Source organism: Camelina sativa, chromosome 20 (genome assembly GCF_030686135.1).
Source record: "Camelina sativa cultivar CO46 ecotype springtype chromosome 20, ASM3068613v1".
In the NCBI taxonomy this organism is placed as follows: Eukaryota; Viridiplantae; Streptophyta; class Magnoliopsida; order Brassicales; family Brassicaceae; genus Camelina; species Camelina sativa.
The window spans coordinates 11853364-11865345 of NC_141899.1; the positions used below are offsets into that span (position 1 = coordinate 11853364).

The 11982-nt window shown below is 43.7% G+C and overlaps 1 protein-coding gene and 1 pseudogene across 1 annotated transcript; one reads left to right on the forward strand and one right to left on the reverse strand.

Annotated features, from left to right (window-relative positions):
* Window positions 1-327: 327 nt before the first annotated feature.
* On the reverse strand, window positions 328-1878 carry LOC109131127 (putative FBD-associated F-box protein At5g22720; annotated as a pseudogene).
* A 3251-nt stretch (window positions 1879-5129) lies between these two features.
* On the forward strand, window positions 5130-7112 carry LOC104774072 (uncharacterized). Its single transcript, XM_010498736.2, has one exon. It carries the CDS (start codon window positions 5130-5132, stop codon window positions 7110-7112), a length of 1983 nt encoding a protein of 660 aa, XP_010497038.2.
* Window positions 7113-11982: the final 4870 nt, after the last annotated feature.

An 11982-nucleotide genomic window follows, 5' to 3' on the forward strand; every position in this document is an offset into this window, starting at 1 on the left:
CTTGCTTTTGAAAAGTAGTTATCTCATCTCCAATGTTATTTTACATCAAAACATTTCAGGAAATGCTGGAGCTGCTGCTTCGAATGTTGTCAAGGCTGATTCAAAAGCCAAAGGCTAAGCCTGCAGAAGTGAAGCCTGAATCTGTCGAGGAAGACGAGTGTGATGACGATGATGACTCTGAGAAAGGAGTAAGTTTTTGTAGCTGGCTATAGTGACTGCCCCAAACAACTTTTGACTAATAAGATTATAACACTTTTGACTACCCCAAACAGGCTATTTCCGTATATTCAAGAATCAAGAACACCACATAAAACAGTTTTGAAATCCTCAAACATTATCAATTAAGATATGTCCAAAGCTCACAAAATCCAACAATGTCTGATCATATATATAAAAAGACTGGAAAGTTATGTTAACAAATTATCTAGCTAATTACGATTTTACATGAGCTAGATCGCCTTGGCCAAGCATGTATATCACTTACAACGCTGGAATCTTGTAAAGACAAAATACCTTTCTTGAGGACTACTGAGTTGGCTACGAAGAACTTTGCTACTTCCATTGCAAGATAATCATCTGACTCGTATGTGCTTTTCACCTCTACAAAATCAAGCGATGACAACAAAAACACTTGGGAAGGGATGATGAATGTCTTATTCCTTTCCCATGGCACCCAAATAAACCCTGCGGTAACAAGAACTAACATCAATGAATTACAATTCAATAACAGTTAACACATGTATTTTTTATAAACTTTTACGTAAAACTCTAGGGTCATTATTACCTACCACGATTAAGGATTTAAGATTCGGAAAGCTTTCAAGAAACGTTAGCAGCTTTTTCAGGTAGAATGAATAAAGCTCTATATCCAAACAGGACAAGTTGCAAAATTGTGATAATGGCACAAGCTTGTTCATGAACTGCTCACCCAAACCAAAAAAAATAAAAAGGAGATCAGAATATTGGAGAACCAAAATAGTTCGTGTAAGAGCATTATATATATATAGAGGTATTACCGAGAAAGCCTTCACAGAGATCTTCATATCCCTAGCTATCGAGATACTGGTGAAAAAGTTACGGGCTACTTCATCATTCTTCAGTTGAAAATCGCCAAGAATATTGACCTTGGTTAAGGAACTAAAACTGATTATGGTCCTACCCTCATACTCATAATCTACGAAACTCAAATATTTGAGTCTAGGCGCATCAATCACAAGCCGCCTGATTTCTTTTTCTTTTACAGACCCAACCCTTCTGATAATGCTCAAATCTTCAAGAACAGAGCAAGATGAGATAAGCGACTCTAGACTCGCCTCACTGGAACAGAAAAAATCTTCTAAACGCATAGTCTTGAGACAGGGTAGTGAAACAGTCACCACAAAACTATCTAGATGGACGCAATGGAGTCTTAAGTAAAGGAGTTTCTCACATATATTAAGGCTTAGTAGTGGCATCGCTGCTTGAAAACACAAACTCTTCACATAAAGACCACCGACATCAAGATGCTTAAGTTGAGGCACATAGCCACGAATTTTCTCAAACGCGTGACACAAGACTCATCCACATGCTGTACAATACTTACCTTGAGGCTGTGCAAACCCAACTTATGTTCTCTAGAGAAATCTAGGAACTTGTCCATAAAATTCAAAAAGGCATTATAATCTTGGAACTCGAATGATTTTAAGTGCAACCTGGGAGTCGAAAGCCACACACTTTTCCACCTCTTGGATAGAACACTAGTCCTCACAATATCCTTTGTCGTCGGAAGATACGAGATCATCTCAGATAACAAAGAGTCGGGTAATTTGCTTATCAAATCCTCTCTAGCTTCCCTTTCCTCCATCATATCCACTTGCAACATTTAACCGCAGTGACAACGTCGACTACCTAATTCATGGATTTTAGGGTTTTGGAAGATCCTATCATATATAATAAAGCAAGGATCTCTTTAGACAAGCTCTAAAATGTCATGTGGCACTCTCTAATTACAACATATGTCATTTTTCTTTTTAATATTTTTTTTTCGTATTTTCTTTTTAATATTTTAGTGTATTTTTTCAATTAAGTTTATATGATATACATTATATTATTTATATTTATATTTAAGACAAAATATAATTTGATATTTTACATTATAATATGTTCAATTTATTTTTAATTTGTGTAGCATATTGTCCAAATAATGATTTACTCTTTTATTTCTTTACTTTCATAGAAATAATTAACATGATATGATTATTACATTATTTGGCAATTTTATTCTAATTAAAACAAACTAAAGTATATTTAAATATATATGATAAGATATATTTATAATTTTTTTTTGCTTGGAACTCATATCATATATTAATAGTTATAGTAACTATTTTTAACTATTTTTATTTGAAAAAATAATAAATGTATTTATTTATGAACCTTCTCACATATTTAATTGAATTTAATATTCTATCATATATTTTGTAACTCTCATATTAATTTGATTAGATTAAAATTCCTATCATATATTTAAAGTTATGTAAACTAAAAAAAAATTAATACTAAAAAAACTAAGAAATATATTTTTGGTGAACCTTCTCACATATTTTAGTAAATTTCATATTTTATCATATATTTTGTAACTCTCGTATTAGTAATCGTATCCATCTTTAAGAGATAAAACAATATGATATTTTATTTTCCTTTTTATAATTATAATCACAATTTATTGTATATGTATTAACTTTAAAATGTAACTCCTATAATGTTTGCCAAGATAAAAAAACTTATTGATGTCCAAAAACACACACTCATCATTTTAATACACTTTAATGTATTAATTGCAATACAATTTATGTTTTATTGGACATCATATTTTGTAAGTAAATATATTACTTATAAGGTATCATTTTTCAATATCTTATTATATAAAGTTTGATGTCAAAGTTGCTCATTAACAAGATTGTGACACGTGTCAAATATATTGATTAGATGTTGACACATGTCAAAAAAAAATTATAAACATAGTAGGACAGCTAATTATATTTACATAATTTACATGTTTGTATTTAAAGAAAAATATATATTTCTAAATCAAAAAGGAAAATTAACAAAATCAATATATTTTCCATTGTATGCTAATTATATTATATGTGTGTTCTCAATAAAATTTAACATGTGTAAGCAAAAACTTAATTTATTAAGCATGTATATTAATCAATAAATGATGAATAACAAAGTTAAAAAGAAAACATAAGTTATTTAACATAGATTTAGTCGGAGATAAATTGTATTTATCGTTGTAATATAATTTTTTATTGTAAGTAAGTACACAAAACTTTGAAAGAATAATGAGCTTAAAAAGAAAAAGTTTCACTACATGATGTGTATTAGTATAGTTTTACATGTTTTATTTTAAAGATTTTAATGCATGTAGTAATATGAGAAACCTGAAAAAAAATAGAAAAAATGAGTTTGTAGGAATGAATTTTGGTTAATTGATGAAAATTGACAAAAGTATTACTTATGAGATTATGACATATAGTTGACAAAAAAAAAAAAAAAAGAGATTATGACATATAGAAGAATAATATTTAGTATATTTTTGGATTTCCAAAATTTTTGTGGAAACTGATTTGTTCACTGATTATTTGAAATAAATTATAATTTATAGGAATGAATCTTCAGTTATTTGATGAGAATGTCTCTATATCTTTATATATGTTTTTATTTTATAAATTTCACTCATCTAAAATTGATTATGACATCAGGTAAAATTAGTACTTATGAGATAACAACATAACAAATATATCTTAAAATAATGTTGATTCAGTTTTTTTGCGAATTATATTTTGTTAATTTTTATTTGTATTTTTTTAATTCTTACTAAGATATATATTTGATATGCTGTATTAATTGTGTTTCATATAAAATATTTAGCTATATGCATTAAGATGAAACGTGTAATTAAACTTAAAATATGGTTTATTATGATGGTGTAGATATGTAAATGGTACTCCCTGTCCTATTACAGTTTTTGGGTAAAAGCACAAAGATTAATAAACAATAAATATTATGTCATTTATAAAACTTCAACCAATAGTAAAATATATTGCATAGTTCAAATAGTCATAAACTGTTATATTAATAAAAATCGTACATAGAAATTTGAGAAAATATTATAAAATAGAGCATAAAAAAGTCATAAAACTCTTATATAATGAAACTGAGAAAGTATTAAAATGAAATATGAAAGGTTCATATTTGTTGGTACGGGAATTAGCACCCTCGACATATCGATCACGACCCGTTAAAGAACCGACTACCTAAACCAGGAATTCGACCAAGGATTGGACTTCATCCCTGAAAGCCCAATACCGTTAAGAAGCCCATAGACGAAGTGGCGAATTGGCACTTCAGCTCGCCCTGCGGCTGATCTAGCAAGAAAGGAAAGACTTTCCTTATTAGTTCGCCTGTAGTTAGGAAAGTCAATATATTCAATATATTCGATATATTTGAGTATATTGAGTAGATCTTTAAATACCTATAAATAGAGGGTAATCCTCTCATTGTAAGATCATCCAATCATTAATACAAAACCCTAAATTCTTCTTTGTTCTTGAGCAAAACCTAACTTGTTCCTCAAGAGATTTCTTTTCTTCTTTTCTTGCTTACTTTGATCTAGATTCTTCAAGAGATTGTTATTGAATTTGTTTCCATTCTAAACAAATTCATTGTGAGAAACCTCAGTTTCTACAATTGGCGCTAGAAGGAGGGGGCCTAAGTTCTACAAAACACTTCTCTTCTAGATCTCATCAAAAGCAAGAGCCAACGCCATGTCTTCAATCCTCAACAACGGTGCCAACGCAACTGCCCCATGACAAGACGACCCAACCAACCGAGAAACCAACTCTCAGGACGTCCCCACGGATCCACCTGCCGCCGCACCTACCACGCGCGTCTACGTACGGACGGGTATTCGCCGAACTACGGTCAACCCAGCAGATGAGTCCGCAACACTTGCCGACGGGGTGGAGGAAGTTGAGATACCCCGCCAGGGGGATCAGGAGGCCGACGAGGTGCCACCAGTCAATGGAACTGTCGATGGACTGAGATCGCCTGCGCAAGTCGCCCAACCATCCCAGTTCGTCACAATGGTTGACCTCCGTCACGTGTTCAGAATGGTATCCAGGGACCTCTTCCAGGCTATCTCCGCAACAAATCAACGGTTGGACGCGATGGGACACAGCGCACCCCCGCCACGTCAACAGAACGAGGCACCATCACAGGAGGTTCGGAGGAACGATCCTCTAAACCGCCGCCTGTTCAGCGACCCGCCGTCTTCGACTTTCCGACTCCCGAACCAGCACGTACCATCCGTACTAGCATTAGGGACTCAGCCTCAGCTGGGGCAGTCCTCTCAGAGAAATTCGGCCACACCTTCCTGCCCCGAGCTGGAGGAAATGGACCTCAGGATCAAAGCTATGGGGTCCCTCCTCCACCGAGCTGTAAGCTCGGCACCTGAGATCAACAGAATGTTCGAGGCCACGCAGCGATCTCCATTCACCCAGTGCATCTTGGGAACATACGTCCCGAACGTAAAGATAAGGGTTCCAACTTACGATGGAACGAAGGATCCAATGCAGCACTTGACCTCGTTCATGGCTACTATCGCAAAAGCTAGGTTCACCGAGGAGCAGAAGGACGCTGGCCAGTGCCAACTGTTCGTCGACAGTTTGGTCGAGAACGCTCTAATATGGTTCTCCCATATCCCTCCGGGCACTATCGACTGTTTCGAACAACTATCGACAGCCTTCCTGCGAAATTATCGGGTGTTCATAGAACGCAACGCTTCCAGCGCCGAACTAAGGGAAGTAGTCCAAGAGCCCGACGAACCCCTGCGAAAGTACCTCAAGGAAAAATACGCCACCATAACGGTCTCTGAGGACGTCGCAATCGCTGCTTTCAAGAAGGGACTCATCCCCGGATCCCGACTGCACGTAGATCTCAATATCAGGGAAGCCACTGACCTGGACGAAGCCCTTCACCGAGGATCTCGCTTCGCTTATGTGGAGGAAGACGAGGAGAAGCGAGCTAACAAGCTCCCTCCTCCTCGCCCGGCCGTGGCCAAAGAAAAAAATCGGGACACCTATCAGGAACCTCGGAAGCATCACGACCAGAGGGACCCCAAGCGCGGAGTAGTCAACGTGATATCCGAGGACGAAGGACAGAACACCACTTCTCCCGATGCACAAGAGGAGCTGTACTGTGATTTTCATATGTTCGGCGGCCATTCAACAGCCGAGTGTAAGCACCTGTCCAATTATTTATATGAGAAGTACCTGTCCGGTGAAATCAAAGCTGTCTATCAACCAAAAGCTTTTCGCGGCGGCCGCGGTGGTAGAGGTCGAGGAGGAAGGTTCGGGCGGTCCAACCCCGGCCGAGGTCAGAAGGGCGCCAACCAATCTAATAACGCACCAGATACTCCGCAACAGCCACCCCCCACCGAGCAGCAGGCACCGCTACCAGGGACAGTGGAAGTCCCCCAGACACCGTCCAAGCGTCAAAAAGGACAGCAGAGCGATCAAGCAGCACCTCGGGGTCGTATATCTATGATCATCGGCCAGACCGATGAATGCCCGGACTCTGTACGAGCCCTGAAAAAGCGAGCGCGTCAGGTCTTTAACGTCCATGCGATTTCCGAAGACGAAGCGCTAAGCTCGGACCCCATCGCGTTCACCGCGGAGGACGCCAAGGGGATCCACCACCCTCATAACGACCCCCTAGTAGTGGAAGTCAGAATGGGCGAATTCGACGTAGAACGCGTCTTAGTGGACACCGGTAGCACGGTTAACGTCCTGTTCTCGCAAACACTGGAGAAAATGGGCGTCACGCCAGAACAAATCAAACCAGGGGGGAGAACGCTGACCGGGTACGACGGCGTCGTCAAAACATCGATGGGCGACGTGAAACTACAAGTCCAAGCCGGTGGCGTAGCACGTAAGACCAAGTTCGTGGTCATAGACGCCCCACCAATCTACAACGCCATCTTGGGTTCACCTTGGATCTACTCTATGCAAGCAGTTCCTTCCACCTACCATCTTTGCCTGAAATTCCCAACGGCTGCGGGAATTTAGACGTTGTATGGTGACCAGAAGATGGCTAGGACCTGCTCCGTCCTCGAGAAAAAGCAAAGACGGAAGGACGACGCATAGCAATTACAGGGTGAGGATCACACAGTGGGTCCTCACAAACCAGAGCGAGATCGGCTGAAGGCCACAGGATGCCGGATTGTACAAGTCAACATCGACGAAGTAGACCCCTCCCAGACTGTCGGAATCGGGGCTGAGCTCGATGAAAAATTCGAGACCGAGCTGGTGGCATTTCTGAAATCGCGATCCTCAACTTTCGCCTGGTCCACTAAAGATATGGTAGGCATCGATCCGTCGGTCACATGCCATAAACTGAATATCGATCCCACCTTCAAACCAGTTCGGCAGAAACGGCGACGTCTCGGTGCCGATCGAGCAAAAGCAGTGCAGGACGAAGTCGAGCGACTTTTGAAGGCCGATCAGATAATGGAGGTACAATACCCCGACTGGCTGACCAATCCGGTGGTGGTTAAGAAAAAGAACGGCAAATGGCAAGTCTGCGTTGACTTCACCGACCTCAATAAGGCATGTCCCAAGGACTGCTTCCCGTTACCTCATATCGACCGACTCGTGGAGGCCACGGCAGGCAACCAACTCCTCTCGTTCATGGACGCGTTCTCCGGATATAACCAGATCGCAATGAACCCAGCCGATCGCGAGAAAACCGCGTTCATCACGGATAGAGGAACCTACTGCTACAAGGTGATGCCATTCGGTCTAAAAAACGCAGGGGCGACCTACCAATGCCTGGTCAACACAATGTTCGCCGACCTGTTAGGGAAAACGATGGAAGTCTACATTGACGACATGTTGGTCAAATCCCTTATAGCAGATCAACACGTTCAGCACCTCGCCGAATGCTTCGACATCCTAGATCGATTCCAGATGAAGTTAAATCCCATCAAGTGCACTTTCGGGGTTACCTCGGGGGAATTCTTGGGATATATCGTCACAGAACGCGGAATCGAGGTGAACCCGAAACAGATCGAAGCGGTGCTGGGACTCCCATCACCAACCAACAAACGAGAGGTACATCGTTTAACAGGTCGAGTTGCCGCGCTAAACCGTTTCATTGCCCGATCAACGGACAAGTGTCTCCCATTTTATCAACTCCTTCGGGGTAATAAAGACTTTCATTGGGACGACGCCTGTGAGGCTGCCTTCGGACAGCTCAAGCAGTACCTGACCAATCAGCCGGTGCTCGTAAAGCCTGAGGAGGGAGAAACACTATATCTCTACATCTCCGTCTCCAGCTCGGCGGTAAGCGGAGTGCTAGTCCGGGATGACCACGGTGATAAGCGACCAATATTTTACACAAGCAAGGCTCTCAACGACGCGAAGACACGCTATCCAACCTTGGAGAAACTCGCTCTCGCCTTGATCGTCGCCGCTCGGAAGCTACGACCTTACTTCCAATCACACTCCATTGTCGTGTTAACCGACCAGCCGCTCTGAACGATCCTTTACAGCCCCCTTCAGTCCGGGCGAATCGCGAAGTGGGCAATCGAGCTAAGCGAGTACGATATCGAATATCGTTCTCGCCCGAGCTTGAAGTCACAAGTCCTAGCAGACTTTATCACCGAGCTATCCCCCGATCTCGAAGAGACCGTACCAAAAGAAGAACCCTAGACTTTGTTTACCGACGGCTCCTCTTCCAACCAAGGATCTGGCATCGGGATTATACTCCGATCTCCAACGGGCGAAGTCCTCGAGCAAGCTATAAAACTCGGCTTCAAGGCATCGAACAACGAGTCTGAGTACGAAGTCGTCCTCGCTGGACTGCGACTAGCTCAAGGTTTGGGAGTAACTAGCATCCGAGTGTTCTCCGATTCCCAACTAGTGGTTAGCCAGTTCAGTGGGGAGTACGGTGCTAAAAACGGGCGCATGGAGGCATATCGCCAGTTACTCCGGACTCTCTCCGCACAGTTCACCTCGTTCGAGTTAATCAAAGTCCCGAGGAGCGAAAATGCGTCAGCAGACGCTCTCGCCGCCCTGGCAAATTGTTCCGACCCAAGTCTACGATGGACGATCCCGATCGAATGTATCGAGGCTCCTAGCATCGACCACTCCGAAATGGCATACGCCATCAGTAACGCCGCGGACCCAATGGAAGTTGATCCACCCATCCAGGAGCCCGTGGAAGTGATACAATCACCAGACGATTGGCAGCTCGAAATAAAGAAATACATCGAGGATGGCAAGGTCCCAGAGGATCGCTGGCAAGCTCGCCGTCTGAAGGCTCGGTGCGCACACTACGCCATGATGGGGGCAGCCTCTTCCGACGCAGTTCGTCCGGAATCCTTCTCACCTGCATCGATCGGGAGGGAGCAGAACAGATAATGATGGAGGTCCACGAAGGTGATGGCGGAAACCACTCCGGAGGGCGCGCACTCGCACTGAAAATCAAGAAGGATGGTCACTACTGGCCAACCATGGTCGCCGATTGTGAGACATTTTCGGCGAAATGCGAGCCTTGCCAACGCCACGGACAGATGAAACATGTACCTCCCGAGCTGCTAAACACCGTTACTGCGCCGTACCCCTTTATGCGTTGGGCGATGGATCTCGTTGGCCCATTACCCCCATCGAGGTCAAAGAAGTTCCTCTTGGTCCTGACCGACTATTTCACCAAATGGGTGGAAGCAGAGTCATTCAGCAAGATACAATCGCTGGACGTCACCAACTTCATCTGGAAAAATATTATCTGTCGCCATGGGCTCCCTTACGAAATCGTCACCGACAACGGGACACAGTTCACCTCAATGATCACCAGACGCTTCTTAGGCAAATGGGGAATACGCTTGAGCACTTCGACCCCTCGATATCCTCAGGGAAACGGCCAAGCCGAGGCGACCAACAAAACCATCATTGACGGGCTGAAAAAGCGTCTCGGACTCAAGAAAGGAGCGTGGGCAGATCAACTCGACGGCGTGCTTTGGTCCTACGGACTACCCCTCGCAGAGCCACGGGGCTATCCCCATTTGCGTTAGCATACGGCATCGAAGCTCTGGCTCCAGCCGAGGCTGGAGTGCCTACATTGCGCCGCGCTATGCTAGTCAACGATTCCGAGCTCAACGACAGCATGATGCTAGATAACATTGACTTCGCCGAGGAACTGCGCGATCAAGCTCTCGTCCGTATCCAGAATTACCAAAATGCCGCATCCAAATACTATAACAAAGCCGTTCGCCAGCGCAGGTTTAACGAGGGCGACCTGGTATTACGTGAGGTCTACGAGAATACAAAGGAGATTAACGCTGGCAAGCTTGGCGCTCGCTGGGAAGGGACGTATCTCATCTCCAAAGTAATTCGCCCAGGAGTGTACGAGCTCCTGACCATGGAGGGCAAGCAAATCAAAAACTCTTGGAATGCGGCTCACCTTAAACGTTACTATTATTAGACCATTTGCTTAAAAATTCGGTTGTGAGAGTATGTACACTACGAACTACGACTGGCTTGATCCCGGATCTCGGGTACGTAGGCAGCCCTCGGTTTCTTTCACGATATTTCGAGGGCACAGCTAGAAAAAATAATAAGATTCCTTTTTTCCTAAAAGAACTTATTCCATTTCATTTCTGCCATTTCGCCACATACAAAGAGTGTTCGACATCGGCATATGGCCTAAGAAAGATGAAGCATAAAAACAAGAAGAAGGAACTACTGCTGCGGTAGGTCTCTAGTCTCGGGAAGCAGATGCGAAGTATGATCTCCCTCCTGTGATCTCAACCTCCTCGGTCGGACTCCAACGGCTCCTCGACAGCTACACCTTCCAGATATGCTCGCCAGTGTTGACACTCCCGCCTCAGCCCTTCTAGCCGACCTGCTGGCATTTCTGCCCCCCTGTCCGCCATTTCCTCCAGGAACGCGCATGGACCCTCCACGGTGTGACTCTCCCGAAAATAACGATCCGTGGCCTCCAAGTGGAGGATGTACTGGCGTAACCTCTCTATTCAGTCCCTGTAGATCGGAATTTCCGCCACATGCAGATTCTCCGATTCGCCCAGCAGCTCGTAATCGCCCTCCGGCAGGTTGGGTAACAAGGTCCTGACGACCTCCCCCTCACATCGATCACGATCGGTGAGTAGCCGGGTCATGCGCCAGCTCGCCAAGTAGAAGCCTCCGGCAATGAGCTCGTTGAGAACCGCGATGGTTCCTTCCAAACGGCAGAGCTGGCAGACGACATCGCGTTTCAGACGAAACGCCTTGATATACGAACTCATCCGCTGACAACGAGCTCGGTAGACGTGAATCTCCCTTTGCAAAGGATCCTCCTCAGTCCCCACTGCGAGTTCGTGGGATGGAGGCGAAATCGCCTCTTCTATGGGAAGGGCGATATTCGAAGCTTCCGGGTCGAATCCGCTGACCCCGGCAGCAGTCAGCTCTCGAGCTCGCCTTAACCATGCAGATCGTGTCGTGGTAGGCATACTTTGCAGTTGATCTTTCTGAAGTTTAGATGAGAGATGCTCAGCAAACCTTCTCTTCACCTATTTATAGGGGGAAAGGGGGAGATAAATGCTGCGTCCCGAAAATCTCGCACCAATCAGATCGTGGGAAGATGCGCGCTGCATCCCGAGACTCTCCCACCAATTAATTTGCATTGTGAAACCGCGTCTGTATTTAATGCAGCGGTTACGCCTCGGGAATGACCGAAAAAAAATAAAATAAAATAAAATAAAATAAAATAAAATAAAAAAAAGACTACTACGTCTACCCAGTTCGGAACCGAACTACTCGACATCTCGGCCAGGTGCTCGACCTACTCTCCAGCGGGAGATTAATCGGACCCAGAGAATTCCGTTGGAATTGTTTCGATTCTAAGTCTCCAATGCGAGACACATCGGGCCCAGAGAATTCT

Bases quoted from the DNA above. Each gene is read 5' to 3' on its own strand.
- LOC104774072 (XM_010498736.2), top strand. From the start codon at position 5,130: ATGGTTGACCTCCGTCACGTGTTCAGAATGGTATCCAGGGACCTCTTC.